Source organism: Microtus oregoni, unplaced genomic scaffold (genome assembly GCF_018167655.1).
Source record: "Microtus oregoni isolate MIOR12 unplaced genomic scaffold, Mior012 000008F_ref0000371, whole genome shotgun sequence".
NCBI classification, from domain to species: domain Eukaryota; kingdom Metazoa; phylum Chordata; class Mammalia; order Rodentia; family Cricetidae; genus Microtus; species Microtus oregoni.
The window spans coordinates 40,905,398-40,919,125 of record NW_024543067.1 but is presented as its reverse complement, the minus strand read 5'-3'; the positions used below and the strand labels follow the sequence as shown (position 1 = coordinate 40,919,125).

The 13,728-nt window shown below is 43.2% G+C and overlaps 1 protein-coding gene across 2 annotated transcripts in view; it reads left to right on the top strand.

Moving 5' to 3' along the window:
- Dpy19l1 (dpy-19 like C-mannosyltransferase 1) overlaps nucleotides 1–13,728 on the top strand; it is a 105,925-nt gene that overhangs the window by 90,800 nt on the left and 1,397 nt on the right. The window contains exons 17-22 of one of the 2 annotated variants that reach the window (XM_041657456.1): nucleotides 2,653–2,677; nucleotides 3,937–4,056; nucleotides 5,374–5,548; nucleotides 6,197–6,296; nucleotides 7,671–7,796; nucleotides 12,409–12,598. In XM_041657456.1, the coding sequence (XP_041513390.1) occupies nucleotides 2,653–2,677; nucleotides 3,937–4,056; nucleotides 5,374–5,548; nucleotides 6,197–6,296; nucleotides 7,671–7,796; nucleotides 12,409–12,565 (703 nt within the window). In that variant the 3' untranslated portion in view covers nucleotides 12,566–12,598. Of the gene's footprint in view, nucleotides 1–2,652; nucleotides 2,678–3,936; nucleotides 4,057–5,373; nucleotides 5,549–6,196; nucleotides 6,297–7,670; nucleotides 7,797–12,408; nucleotides 13,647–13,728 lie in introns of those variants that run through there. The other variant, XM_041657455.1, reaches the window with a different exon arrangement.

The window sequence follows — 13,728 nt, the reverse complement described above, 5'->3', positions numbered from 1 at the left end:
TCCAGAGCCTAGGCAGTTTGGATGCTCACCTTACTAGGCCTGGATGGAGGTGGGGGTTCCTTGGACTTCCCACAGGGCAGGGAACCCTGATTGCTCTTTGGGCTGAGGAGGGAGGGGGACTTGACTAGGGGAGGGGGAGGGAATTGGGTAGCGGGGAAGAGACAGAAATCTTTAATAAATAAGTAAATTTATTAAAAAAATAAAAAAATAGATAGAAAATAGTTCAATCGTATATCGTTTTTTTTCAAAAGCCAAACAATATACATATATGACAGCTATACTGTTAAGCTGTGTGTGCATTCATTTTCTTTTATAACTTGAGTATCCTCCCCTTTCTACCATTCCCTTAGCTCCAGAGCTCTGCTAACACACGGCAAAGTCTTTTGTGTCATTTAGAAATAGTTGTCTATAACTATGCCTTCTTTGTTCCTGCATGGATAGGCAGGAAAGGGGAAATGTTTCTAGTATAGAATGTCAAAATTTCAATTCATCTGAGGTAATTTTTTTAGAAGCGTTTGGAGAAGCCTCCAAGTTAGAACCATAGTGTACAACTCTGGAAAAGGAAAGTAGAACTTTTCATAGGAAACTAGAAGTGCTCCTGAAGAACAGCTTTGCTACAGAGGGTTCAGAAAACCCAAGCTTCGTGGTTTCAGTTCAGCAGGGCTGAAGCTCCCTGTGGAAAAAGGAATGGTATGTTGACATCTCATTTACATGAGAACAAAAGTTGGGCCATTAGAAAATAGAGCAGGGAAGAGAAAAAGGCACGTTTTAATTTGGATGTGAACACCATTAAGTGTTCTATTCAATCCCTGAAGATAGAGAAGAGTAGCCATGGCCCATGGAGAGACTGCCTCAGCCTGGAGGTCATCCTGGGTGCAGACTTGGCTGACGGGAGTACTGGGCTTGGCTTCCATGCCATCTGTGGGCAACTGTAGCCTGTTAATACTGTGAGGGGTGCTCAGGAAATGGAGAGTGGGTTTTTGCTTGGAATGAATGAAGAAGGCACATTCCACCTCTTCACACTTGACCAGTGCATTTGTTGAAATCTTTGCATCCACATCTTTTGAGACTAGATTTCCAAATTAGATTGTGTTCTGCCTAGGTTGGCGAGGATGATCACTGGTATAGATGTTCATCTGTGTTCAAGCCTTGGGAACAGCTCGGAATTCTCTATCAGAAAATTTCCAGTCCTGTCTTTTCCTATCAGACCCCTCCATCCCTCAGCATCTTGTCTTAGAAGCTATAAGCTTTGATTCTGCTCATAGGTCCATATACAAACAGTATGCAGATCTTGTAATTATCATATTTAGAATTCTATCCAGACTTATGGTTATCTCTTCCCATACTTAGCTCTGTATCACCATTGCCTCTCTGACTCTGCCTCTAACCCCTCACCTCACACCAACTACTCCTCTCTTAGTCTTTGCCTTCTCTCTTCTTCAAGCACACTGTCTTCATGGCTGGCCCAGCAGAACCTCCCTACACTGGACTGCCCACTGGGCCCCCCGGTCTCTCCCATCTCTGAACCCACTCAGATATCATTCAGGGGTGGTGAGCCTGAGGATCAGGTGCCTCTCGGGGCACTCATGTGTCTACATCTTCTCTGCAGTTCTGGTCACTGTGAGACAGAGTCTTATCCCACCCCATGTTTTCCCTTTGACTTATATGTAAACTGAGAGGATAAGGATTGTTTTGTTTTGTCAACCCTCTATCTCCTGAGTGTTCAGTACTCAAGGCTTGAAAAGGTGGATGGATAGATCCATAGATCTGTACCCTGGTCTCTTGCAGGTCTGTCTCATTTTAATGTGGAAGGGCAAGTGAAGTGATATGCAAAATACAAGTGTGAATTCTGTCTCCTCTGAGAAGGGCAGTGCGATAGGCATGACCATGGGGTGGGCGCTGGTACGATACAAGCTTTCCTGGTGGCTTGAGGGGTCAGTTAGCCTGTGACCAGGTCACTGCACTCAGGAGAGAACAAGGAGGAGGTAGCTGTGCAGGGAGAGAAGTGGGGCCCTGGAGGAGTTATGTTGCAGATGGTGAATTGAGAGTCAGCATTGCAGAGGAACCTCATCCATTTTAGACTTTGAAGCAAAGGAGTAGGTGGCTGACTGGCCCTTTTTATAACTGCTCTTCTTGCTACTGTGAGAATTGATGATGGGCAGGGAAAGATGAGGGCGGGACTTGTCAGTCTCTAAGCACATATCCAGGGAAAAAAAAGGAGAATGTTCAAACAAAGCCAAGGGCGGATTTGTTGTCTGCCTGAGAAGACTGTGCACGTGACTGCCGTGGCCCTGCCATCTCTGGTGCAGCACTAGCACAAAGAACTCAGGGTTCACCAGGGGACAAAGCAGGTGCATGGGCTAAGTCTGAGGAGAATTCGTCACTTAACGCCTCACGTGAGCTGGGGTGTACACCATATGATTATTGCCATAGTAAATGTGTACCTAGTCAGACACACGTTGTCATTTTTCAAATAAACTGTCTTACATGGTTGTATACTAGTATTGGGATAAAACTTTTAGTTATTTTCATTTACTTATATGTATGTGGGAGGAATATTATAGAAGTTGTTAAAAGCTCATATGTGGAGATAAAAGTACAAATAAAGGGAGCGAGTGCCTCAGTAATGAGTTGGTTGTTTTTCCATTTCAGAAAACACCAATTTGATCACGGAGAGGTAAATATTTAACATATATATATATATATATATATGGACTTTGTTTTGCAGAGCTAGTATCTAAGTTTATTGGCATTTGTCATTAATTTATCTACTTTTTTGTGGGAATGTTACAGGCTGATTGGGTACCTCTTTTGCTGAAATGTTAAAGACTTTGGTCTGTGAGTAAGCCTTACAGTAATAGCAGTTTCTGGAGCGCAGTGAGGTACAAGTACAAGGTGTTTTTGCTTGGTGGAATGCCACATTTTTTTCCGCCCACCTTGTCCTGAAGCTTCAGAGGTGTGGCTGGCTTCTGTTCCTACCTTCCTGAGTTGAGCAGTTTCCACACAGCCCAGCACAGAGCACTGTGGTTGGGTGGCAGTGACCTTTATTCCCCTGACCACTTCCGTGCCTTGGTCTGATGGCAGGAACAAGGTAGATCCAGAAATCTGGCTGTGTTAACTGCAGGTGGGACTATGAGTACAATTACACAGATGCCTGACTCAGTAGCTCTCTCAATTCAGGTTGTTAAAATGGTGCCACCTGCAAGCACATTTTAACAGGGTCTTATACCCATAGATTGAGGCAGGTCTCAGTTCTCACCAGAGTGCAGAGACTAAACATCAGGAGAATGCTCAGCCCCTCATGTGGTGTCTGTATGGCCCCTCCCCCTACCAAGCCCAGCTCCCAAGATGGGGGATGGGGAGTATAAGATTCAGGGGTCAAGGAGGACTGGACCTGCTTCTGGAGATGACCGGACTGTCACACTCATGACCTTACAACAGTGTGGTCAGCTGCACAAGACAGTCTTCAGTCTGCATTCTAGCATGGACTGGTGGGGCTTATGAGCCTTTACCCCTAACTGAGGAGCTATTGACAGCTGGTGGCTTTTAAGGGAAGGAGGATCAGTTTTCTTTAAAGATGTGGTAGGTCCACAGTGCTCCAGTGGATGGTCTGCAACCATGAGAGGGAGGGAGGGGGGATGTGTGTATGTACGGGAAGCATAAATGGACTCTGAGTTTTTTGTTGTTGTTGTTTGTTTATTCTAAAGAAAAACACAAAGTTAAGGTGTGGAGAGTTTGGGGACATAGATGAGAGGACCCTAGTGGAAGTGTTGAGAATGATTGTGTTCAAAACACCTTCTTTGAACTTCTCAAAGAATTAATAAAAATACCACATAGGAAGAATCATTTAAGAAATCATTTCTATATGTCCAGATTAAGAGTATGTTCCTAATTTGGCAAATGGTAGAAATGAGCCCTTGTCTTCCCTCCCTTCAGTTGGTTTACCATGCTCTGCAGCTGTTGGCATACACAGCCCTCGGGGTTCTGATCATGAGACTGAAGCTCTTCCTGACACCACACATGTGTGTCATGGCGTCCTTGATCTGCTCCAGACAGGTAACGTGTGGTGATGGTGAGTTCTAGCCCAGCCTTAGCTACTCAGTGGCCCTAAGATAGTGCTGACCGAAGGGTTTCTGTAGCTCCTGACCACTGGAGCTCTGGTTCTGTTGCAGCTTCCTAACCTAAGGGCCCGAGCTGCTCATGTCGGTTCTTCTGCCTTGAGACACTGTCTTCAGCAAACAAGTGCAATCAGCGCAGCCTGGCTCCATCCGTTCTCACTACAGGCACCGGTAGAAAATACAGCTCAACCATAGAAAGTTTTAAATCTTTATATCACATAATTTCTAAAAGTGGATTTCAAGTTATCTTTCAGATTATATTGTCTTATTCAGAATCAAGTTTTGGAATATTTTTTGTTGTGTGTGCATTTGTATAGACGTGCCCGATTTTGCTCTGAAGTGTAATCATCCTTGACTATTCCACGTGTAATTCACTATTTGTCATATAATTGTGGGTAGAGATGTTCGCTCCTCTGTGCTGCTGCTACCTGACAGTCAATCAGCAAAGAGGCTGTGCAGAAGCATCACCTATGTTACCTGCAACGAGCATTTACTAAGCACCAGCTCAGAAAAATCAAACTGTGTGTCTGCTCCCCAGAAGCTTGAGATCCAGTGCCCGGTTAGTCAGGAGATGCCCGGGAAGAGAGCAGTGGACAGCACTGTTGCTTTATTGTGTGTTGCTTTTCTGGGTTCCAGGCTCCCATCTCCCTCATTTTCCTCCCTTTAGACTGGGTTGGGACAGGAAAGAAAGTCCTCCATCTTGACTCCCATCGCATTAATGGGACAGGTAACAGTCTCTCCACCATGTTCCGAACTTAGAACTCTGCACTGGCTTAAGCTTGCTCCTGCTGTGGTGCTGGAGACCAAGCCCAGGCTCCTGAGCTGTGTCCCTAGCCTGTCCCGGACTCACTTAGAAATGGGTGCTCATTTTTCTTTGACTGGGCCTTGTAAAGGAAGCAGGTGACCTGGCTCTTCTGCAGTGCTTCTGATGCTGTGTCCCTCTTGGGTAGAATTGTTTGGATGCTGAAGGACTGCTCTCTGGACCAGCCAGATGACGCAGTGGGTAAAGGTGTTGATGCCAGCACAGTGACCCGAGCTCAGTCCCTGGAATTCACCTAAGGTGGAAGGAGAGAATTGACTCCACTGAGGTTGTTTTCTAACCTCTGTCTCCTCCCACAGCCATGATCATAAAATTACATTTTCAACAGTCCATACGTGGGACCACAGCAGAGGTTGAGTTCTTCCTCAGGATGGTTTTCTCACTGGAACATACTGCTTTGCACTGCCAGTGACCAGTGTTTCACTTTGATTTCAGCTCTTTGGGTGGCTCTTTGGCAAAGTTCACCCTGGTACTGTTGTGTTCGCTGTGCTAGCAGCGATGTCGATTCAAGGCTCAGCAAACCTGCAAACCCAGTGGAACATTGTAGGGGAGTTCAGCAATTTACCTCAAGAAGAGCTCATAGAATGGATCAGATACAGCACAAAGCCAGGTAAAAAGAGCAACAACACCTGTTGCTTTTTTATCTCGCTAGGATTCTTTTTACTCCATAATTTTATGTCACCACAAAATCCTACCCGGGGTTTAAAGGAGCTGTCACTACTGGCTACATGACTTGCAGGGATGCTATATAACCTTAGTAATTTATTTTGCCATTTCCAGAAATTTAAATCTATAAAAGTTTTCCAAAGTTGTAGGTGCTATATTTAGCATAATTTTGTTATGTTTCCTTCCTTAATAGAATTTCAATATTAGCCTTCCCATTTCCTCTTACTGGTGACCCGCTGTTTAATCCATGTGACCCTATGGAAACTTACTGTCCCAGTTTGAAGTGGTTGACTCTTAAAGTGTCTTTCAAACTTTCCAGTCAGTTGGATATTGTTCTCCAGTGGACTAAAGAAGGAAAGGGAAAGAAAGGGAAGGTGATGAGCGCTCTTCGGTGCTGATAACCTGCTCCCCAAGCCTGGCTGCAGATCTGTACTCTGTCGGCCTCCTGGCTTCATTCTGCTGCTGGCATTGAATCTTGTGAATCTCCCTGGGCCCCAGCCAGCTGTGTGACGTGTGAAATAGCTGGGCTGTCTTGATTGAAACCCCTACTGGTGCTGCCCAGTGTAATGCCAGACCATGCCATTGCTTCCAGATGCAGTGTTTGCAGGCGCCATGCCCACCATGGCAAGTGTGAAACTCTCTGCTCTCCGGCCCGTGGTGAACCACCCACACTATGAAGATGCAGGTCTGAGGTTAGTGCACAGGTGCATGGGGAAAGGGCTTCATCCAGATAGTGAGTGAGGAACCCACCAGAGTTTCACAGCAGACAGGGTCAAAAGGACCACGAGAGGTGCACCCACACACTAAGACAATGGGGATGATCTATTGGGATCTCACCAAGGCCAGCTGGCCTAGGTCTGAAAAAGCATGGGATAAATCCGGACTAGCTGAACATAGCGGACAATGAGGACTACTGAGAATTCAAGAACAATTGCAGTGGGTTTTTGATCCTACTGCACGTACTGGCTTTGTGGGAGCCTAGGCAGTTTGGATGCTCACCTTACGAGACCTGGATAGAGGTGGGCAGTCCTTGGGCTTCCCACAGGTCAGGGAACCCTGATTGCTCTTCGAGCAGATGAGGGAGGGGGACTTGATCGGGGGAGGGGGAGGGAAATGGGAAGCGGTTGTGGGGACGAGGCAGAAATCCTTAATGAATAAATAAATTTAAATAAAAAAAAGGGGGCATTTCAGAGTCGTTCATTGGGAGGGAAGAAGATGCTGAAATAAGACAGCTGGGCTAAAGCCTTTGGGGCTTCAGTAAAGCTGTTGTCTTTGTGCTGTTTCCTATTCAGCAGAAGGAAAAGCAATCTGAGCAGTTGTCCAAGATAGCCAGGCCTCCTCATGCTGTCCTCAGCTTTGTCTGACACTGGTGTAAGGCTTCTAGTGATGCTGACTCCTTACAGGCTTTTCTCGCGACATCTGAGGAGTCGGAGGAGAGTCATTCGGTGGGGTTTCTGCTCTGCTGTCATGAAGCTATTTGCTGTGATGAGTTTAGATATTTTCTGATGGGATAAGGCTTGTTTTTCCCATAAATGATGCCTTGTATTCTCCTAAGAGGTGAAGATTTAATATCAATATACTTTCTAGAGGAGATAAAGTATTCATTTTCCAAATGATCAGATTAATGCTATTAGTATATTGTTTTGCATAATGATGAAATATACATTTTATAAATAAAATGCGTTTCATTAAAAAATCAATTTCAATGAGCTAATTTCCAAAGCAACTTCATAGAGTGAGTTTTTCTTAAATGTAGAAGTCAAGTGGGATTTGTGGGCTGAGCTGTTGCCCCTTTCCAGCAGTGCTGGCGTGTTTGCTCTCAGCCCTGTCTGCTGACAATTAGAAACAGGTGAACCACGAGGAGACTGAGTTTGGAAATGTGGCTTGCATTAGAGGCTATGTCGGCTTCCAGTTGTAATCTCACCCTGGCTTCTCCAAGGTGCTCTCACCTCCTTCCTGCTCTGGGGTGTGCTTGTTCCCATCCCTTGCTTGCTTCCCGATAATGTTGATTGGATCCTTTTAATCTTGAAAAAAAAAATTTTGCCTACTTATTTTTTTTCTTGAAGAGCCAGAACAAAAATTGTTTATTCGATGTATAGCCGAAAAGCAGCTGAAGATGTGAAGAAGGAATTGATGAAATTAAAAGTGAATTACTACATTCTAGAAGAGTCATGGTGTATAAGAAGATCCAAGTGAGTATTTCAAACAATTAATAGCTTATAATCAAAAGACTAAAAAGTTAGTGTAGGCTCATAGCAAGAGTTCTATTAGTAGTGCATGGTATAATATATATAAAATAAAACATTTCAAAAGTATGAGTCAATATCATATACATAATTATTTAAATTAGACCTTTTACTCATTTTAGAAATATACTTTTAAATAGTGATATGCATGTGTATATTGCCTTAAACTAAAAATACCCATTTTTAAATAGGCAATTGTAGATGAGTTTTTATAAACTTACGTTTTCAAAGAAAACTACCTTTAATTCTAATTAGAATAAACTTAAAGTACTTATATTGAAGAGGACGTATACAGGTTCTCACTGATGCTGTTTTTCTTTTGATAACAGGTGTGACTCTGTTGTCCAACCCTGGCCCTGAACTGTCCATAACTGATGTTTCTAATTTAGCCTTCTGGGGATCCAGGGTTAATGGACATCCACCACTGTGTCCCGCATTACAAATGCCATTGAAAGATGGTACTGGTCACTAGGGAGACTTGCAGAATAAAAGTAGTAGGTGATACAGAGGCAGATGGGGCTATAAGCCAGATCTTTGCCCCTTCACTTTTCTCTAGGATGCTGATCTCTGGAAAACCCAGAGTAGGTTTTGAACTCTTAGTTGTCATGTTCTCCTCCACCCCAAGTGTGGTAACAGTTCAGCTTTGATGTGTGCATGAGCATTTTGGTTTGGAAACCACAATCTTAGCCTTATTGTTCTAGGTCAGTGGTTCTCAACCTTCCTACTGCTGCTACCCTTACCTACCATAAAATTATTTCGTTGCTACTTCATAAGTATAATTTTGCTACTGTTAAGAAATGTAATATAAATATGTGTTTTCAGATGGTCTTAGGCGACCATGTGAAATAGTCATTCAATAGCCCTCATAGGGTCGTGAGACCCATAGGTTGAGAGCCACTGTTCTAGGTCTTCAGCTCTGTAGCATCTGTTTTTTTTTTTAGTATTTTATTTATTTTTTAAAAGAGAAAAAACTATCTCTTTTCATTTTACATACCAATCCCAGTTCCCATTCCCTACCCTCTTCCCATTCCCCCCTTCCCTCCCCCATCTACTCCTCATAGAGGAGGAAAGGCATATTGCTTTGGGGAAGGTCCAAGGCCCTCCCTACTATATCTAGGCTGAGCAAGGTATCCATCCAAGGAGAATAGGATCCCAAAAAGCCAGTACAAGCAGTCCAGATAAATCCTGGTGCCACTGCCAGTGGCCCCGCAGTCTGCCCCAGCCATACAGATGTCAACCACATTCAAAGGGACTAGTTTGGACTTATACTGTTTCCTTCCCAGTCTGGATGGAGTTGGTGAACTCCTATTAGCTCAGGTAAACTGTTTCAGTGGGTGAACCCATCATGGTCTTGACCTCTTTGCTCATATTCTCTCTCTTCCCGCTCTTCATCTGGACTTTGGGAGCTCAGTCCAGTGCTCCCATGGAGGTTTCTGCCTCTGTTTATACCAGTTGCTGGATGAAGGTTCTATATGGTGATAGTTAAGATATTCATCAGTCTGACTACAGGGCAAGGCCAGTTCAGGCACCCTCTCCTCTATTGCTTAGGGTCTTAGCTGGGGTCATCCTTGTGGATTCCTGGGAATTTCTCTAGTGCCAGGTTTCTTGCTAGCCCCATAATGGCTCCCTCAATCAAAATATCTCTTTTCTTGCTCTCATCTCTGTCCTTTCTCCATCTCAACTATCCTGTTCTCTCAGGTTTTCCTCTCCCTTCCCTTCTCCCCTTATCTTCCCCTTCTGCCCTCCTTACTTCTCCCACCCTTATGCTCCCAATTTTCTCAGGTGATCTTGTCTATTTCCCTTTTTCAGGTATGTTTTTCTTAGGGTTCACCTTGTTACTTAGCTTCTCTAGGATCATGAACTATAGACTCAATAGCCTTTGCTTTACAGCTAGTACCTACTTATGAATGAGTATATACCATGTTCATCTTTCTGGGTCTGGGTTACCTCACTCAGGATTTTTTTTTTTTTAGTTCCATCCATCTGCACGCAGATTTCAAGATGTCATTTTTATTCACCGCTGAGTAGTACTCTAATGTATAAATGTACTATTTTCTTTATCCATTCTTCGGATGAGGGGCAGCTAGGTTGTTTCCAGGTTCTGGCTATTACAAATAATGCTTGTAGCATTTATTATTAATGGATCTATTCAAAAAGATGCAATGGGACCTCTATGTGAGTGCTATCACTGGTAGGTTCTTTGACAGTTAGTCTGATGGTAGCAAAGTAAAAAAATTATTATGTATTGGACACAGTGAACATTTCAATTACAGAAGTATGGTGTTGGTTTACGGCAGCAAAGTGTGCAACCCATGAGACAGTCCTTCTGTAATGCACAGGTCAGAACTAGCAGCTGTGAAGAGGTGCAAATGGCTGTTTGTGTAGCAAGATCTAGAAAATAGCCAAATTGTACTGTTGTGGATCCCATAATGTCCCCAGTTTCCTGAAAGCAACCCAGAACTGCCCTGTCTATAGTGTATGTGAGTGGGAACATGGATCAAAGCTCCAGCAGGATAGTTAGATGCTCATGTTGTAAACAGTGCTCTGAGAAGTGATATTCAAGGCTAATGTATGCACCTGGCAAGTGGTGAGTGTTTGGCCAGAAAGTCACAGAGGATAGGAATGAATGGAGCTTAGACTTCCTCGAAATGCTTTCTTCCCATTAGAAAAAAGGAGGAAGGGAAGGGAGGGAGGGAAGAAAAGAAGGAGGGAGGAAAAGACTTTGACAAACAAAATAGCCATGGTCAACTTTCTATAATTTTATTTTTTCTCTTTTTCTTTCTTTTGTATTGTTTATACTGGGGAATGAATGCAGGGCCACATATAAGCTATTCAAGCAGCACTTTTTCCATTTTTTTGTTTTGAGATATCATCTCAGTAAGTTGCTCAGGCTAGCCTTGAACTTGAGATGTTCCTGCTTCATCCCGGAGGTAGGATTATAGGCTTGTGCCACCAGCACTAGCTTTTTTCTTTTAAGATCTTCTAAAGCAAGTAAAAATAGAAGAACTTCATGAGAATACAGCAACTGTGTCCATAATCTGATCTTGATTTAAAATGTTGAAATTATTTGGATGACTTATGTAGAAAAATATAACTTGATAATCTTATTTATCCCAGGTTTTGTTTTTGTTTTTGTGACAGGGTCTGTCTGGGTAGCCCTGGCTATACTGGAGCTCAGTATTAGACCTATACTGACCTAGAACACATAGAGATCTGCTTGTCTCTGCCTCCCAAGTAATAGGAATAAAGGTGTGCGCCACCATGCCCAGCTACTTCTGTTGTTCTTTATAAACTTTGTTATTGACTGGGCATGGTAGCACACAGGTAGTCCTAGTATTCCTGTAACCCGAAGGCTTGGACTCTGAGGTCGGAGGGTTGCATGTATAAGGCCACACAACGAGACCCTGCCTGATTTTGAGGGGGGCAAGAAGTACATTGTATTTGAAATTTCATTTTTCATTCCTCTAAGATGTAAGCTTACCACTGCAGGTCTCAGGAAGTCCATGCATCCAGAATGAGTTCAAACTGGCCTATAGGAGAATTTTAGTAGTCTTAAAAAGCCGGCGTTCCTCGGGGACTTGTGAAACTGGTTCCCATCTGCCAAAAGGAGTCATTTCCCTCAGGTCTGTCAGAAGAGCCTCATGGCTGTGTTGTCATGCACGCGGTTGGATGGCAAGGCCCATGCTGGCCTGCAGGTCCCCACTGTCTTCTCACAGCTCCCCTCTCACCTGCTGTAAATGTCAGAGTCCACACGAGCACCCTGGCCCTCCTCCCTTAGCTTCTATTCTCTACGCTCCGTGGAACTGTTGCTGTTCTAGTCTTTCTCATGCTGTTCTAGTCTTTCTCATGCTGTTCTTGCCCCTCTCACAGATATCCCTGGCCAAGTCCAGTGCTTTTCTCTCTCCGGATAGTTTTTCTCTTTCACCTACAGTTAAAGCCATGGAGTGGGTGATTAGCAGTTTCTTTGATGTGCCCATCTCATACAGTAACAGTAAGGCTTTCCTCTAAATTGATTTATTTCAGAGTATACTGACTACACCTTCCCTGTGAACTAAGCAAATTTTATCATCTTTAAAACTATTATTTTTATGTGCTGTACCTGGTGTTGTAGATCCTTAACTGCCCTCAATCTGCACATTCTGCATGGCAAACCAGAACCATGGGCATCTTCCCCCTTTACACACATGGGAGCCAACTGCAAACCAGTGTACGACATCTTCCCCCTTACACACGTGGGAATCAACTGAGGAAAGTAACTATGACAACACACTCTGGACAAGTAGCAGAGGCAGTGCTTCCAGGGCTGTGAGCTGTCTTAGCTAGTCCCTGAGCACATGTATTCTGTAGGTCTGTCCTTATGCACCCTGTTGCTGTGTTTCCCTTGTCCTAAAGGGACAGCTTACAAAAATAAAGGTAACTGTTCCAAGATTTTCAAAAATATAATGTAATATAATGTAAGAAGGAGAGCTGAACTGAGATGAGGCGCGTAGGCAGTGTTCTGTGCTGTCTGCGGTTGGATAACGTGTGCTGCTTGTAACATGTGCATTTACTCCTCTAGGCCTGGGTGCAGCATGCCTGAAATCTGGGATGTGGAGGATCCAGCCAATGCTGGGAAGACACCCCTGTGTAACATCCTGGGGAAGGATTCCAAGCCTCACTTCAACACAGTGTTCCAGAACAGCGTTTACAAAGTTCTAGAAGTTATTAAAGAATGACTGTGACACGCGCCGGCTACAGAGACCGCATCAGTAATGGCTTTACTGCTTTGCCACTAAGTCGTGTATCGTTTTAACTCAGATTACAAAACCTTTACAAGTCTTTTAAAGTAACTGTTTTCAAATGGAAAACATTTTATTTGGTCAATTTGTCATTCTGATTGTAAAAATGACTTACACCAGATCAATTAGTTACTGTTTCAGTGCACCTGTTAAAATTTGCTATGCAAATGAGTATATGCTTGTACTTCATTTAAATATTTGTGTTACAGTGAACAAAGCCATCTGTGTAGAAATGCATCATGGGTCATGACAAAGATGATCTGAAAGTGCAGTTCCTTCTGAACTGGGAGGCCTGCTTTTCCGTGCAGGGCTGTCACAGCCTCGCTTCTTACTTACCTCCTGGTCTTACCTTTGGACACTTGGGTGATTCTCTACCCCAGTCTTGTCAACCCATCTCAGCTCTTAGTCCAGGTGTCAGTGGCCTGTGGATCACCTGTTCCTCTCACTTCTGGGTGCTCTTTTTGTTCTGTATGGCGCTTGAGAATCAAGTGTTTCCTGCCCATTGTTGCCCAGATTCCTGGGTATGATGGGAGGAACGACTCCTTTAATTCCCAGCCATGTGGCATCTGCCTCTTCCCACATGGGCTTTTGCTTTCAGATAAATGCTATCTTGTCTTTAGTTGATTAGCAAGTGCTTATTCTTGGTTAAAAAATTAGGAAATGTGTATTTTTCTCATTTTTAGTATTAATCAAATATTATATTTTAATATCTTTAATTCACTTAAAATTTTTTCATGATTAATTGCAGTTGTAAGAAAAGCTATTTTGGACAACCCCAAATATGATGCATCTAGAGTCTAATATATATAGAGACATAGCTATGGTAGACTATAGTATATGGTAGTTTTTCTTTTGCTATTAAGATAAAACAAAACATAACTAACTTTTCTGTCAAAATGTAAATGAATAATGATAAATGAAGAGTTTTTCTATTTTGCTTTCAAAATTGCCTGTCTTTGATAAGACAAAGCCTTAAGCCTTATAATTTTGCCTAAAATAAAAGATTAAGTTTGAGGAATGCGTATGTTCAGTCTTCCCATTTTTCTTCCTTTTTTTTTTGAAAAATTTCCAAACATGCTTTGAATTTTTACACAGATTTT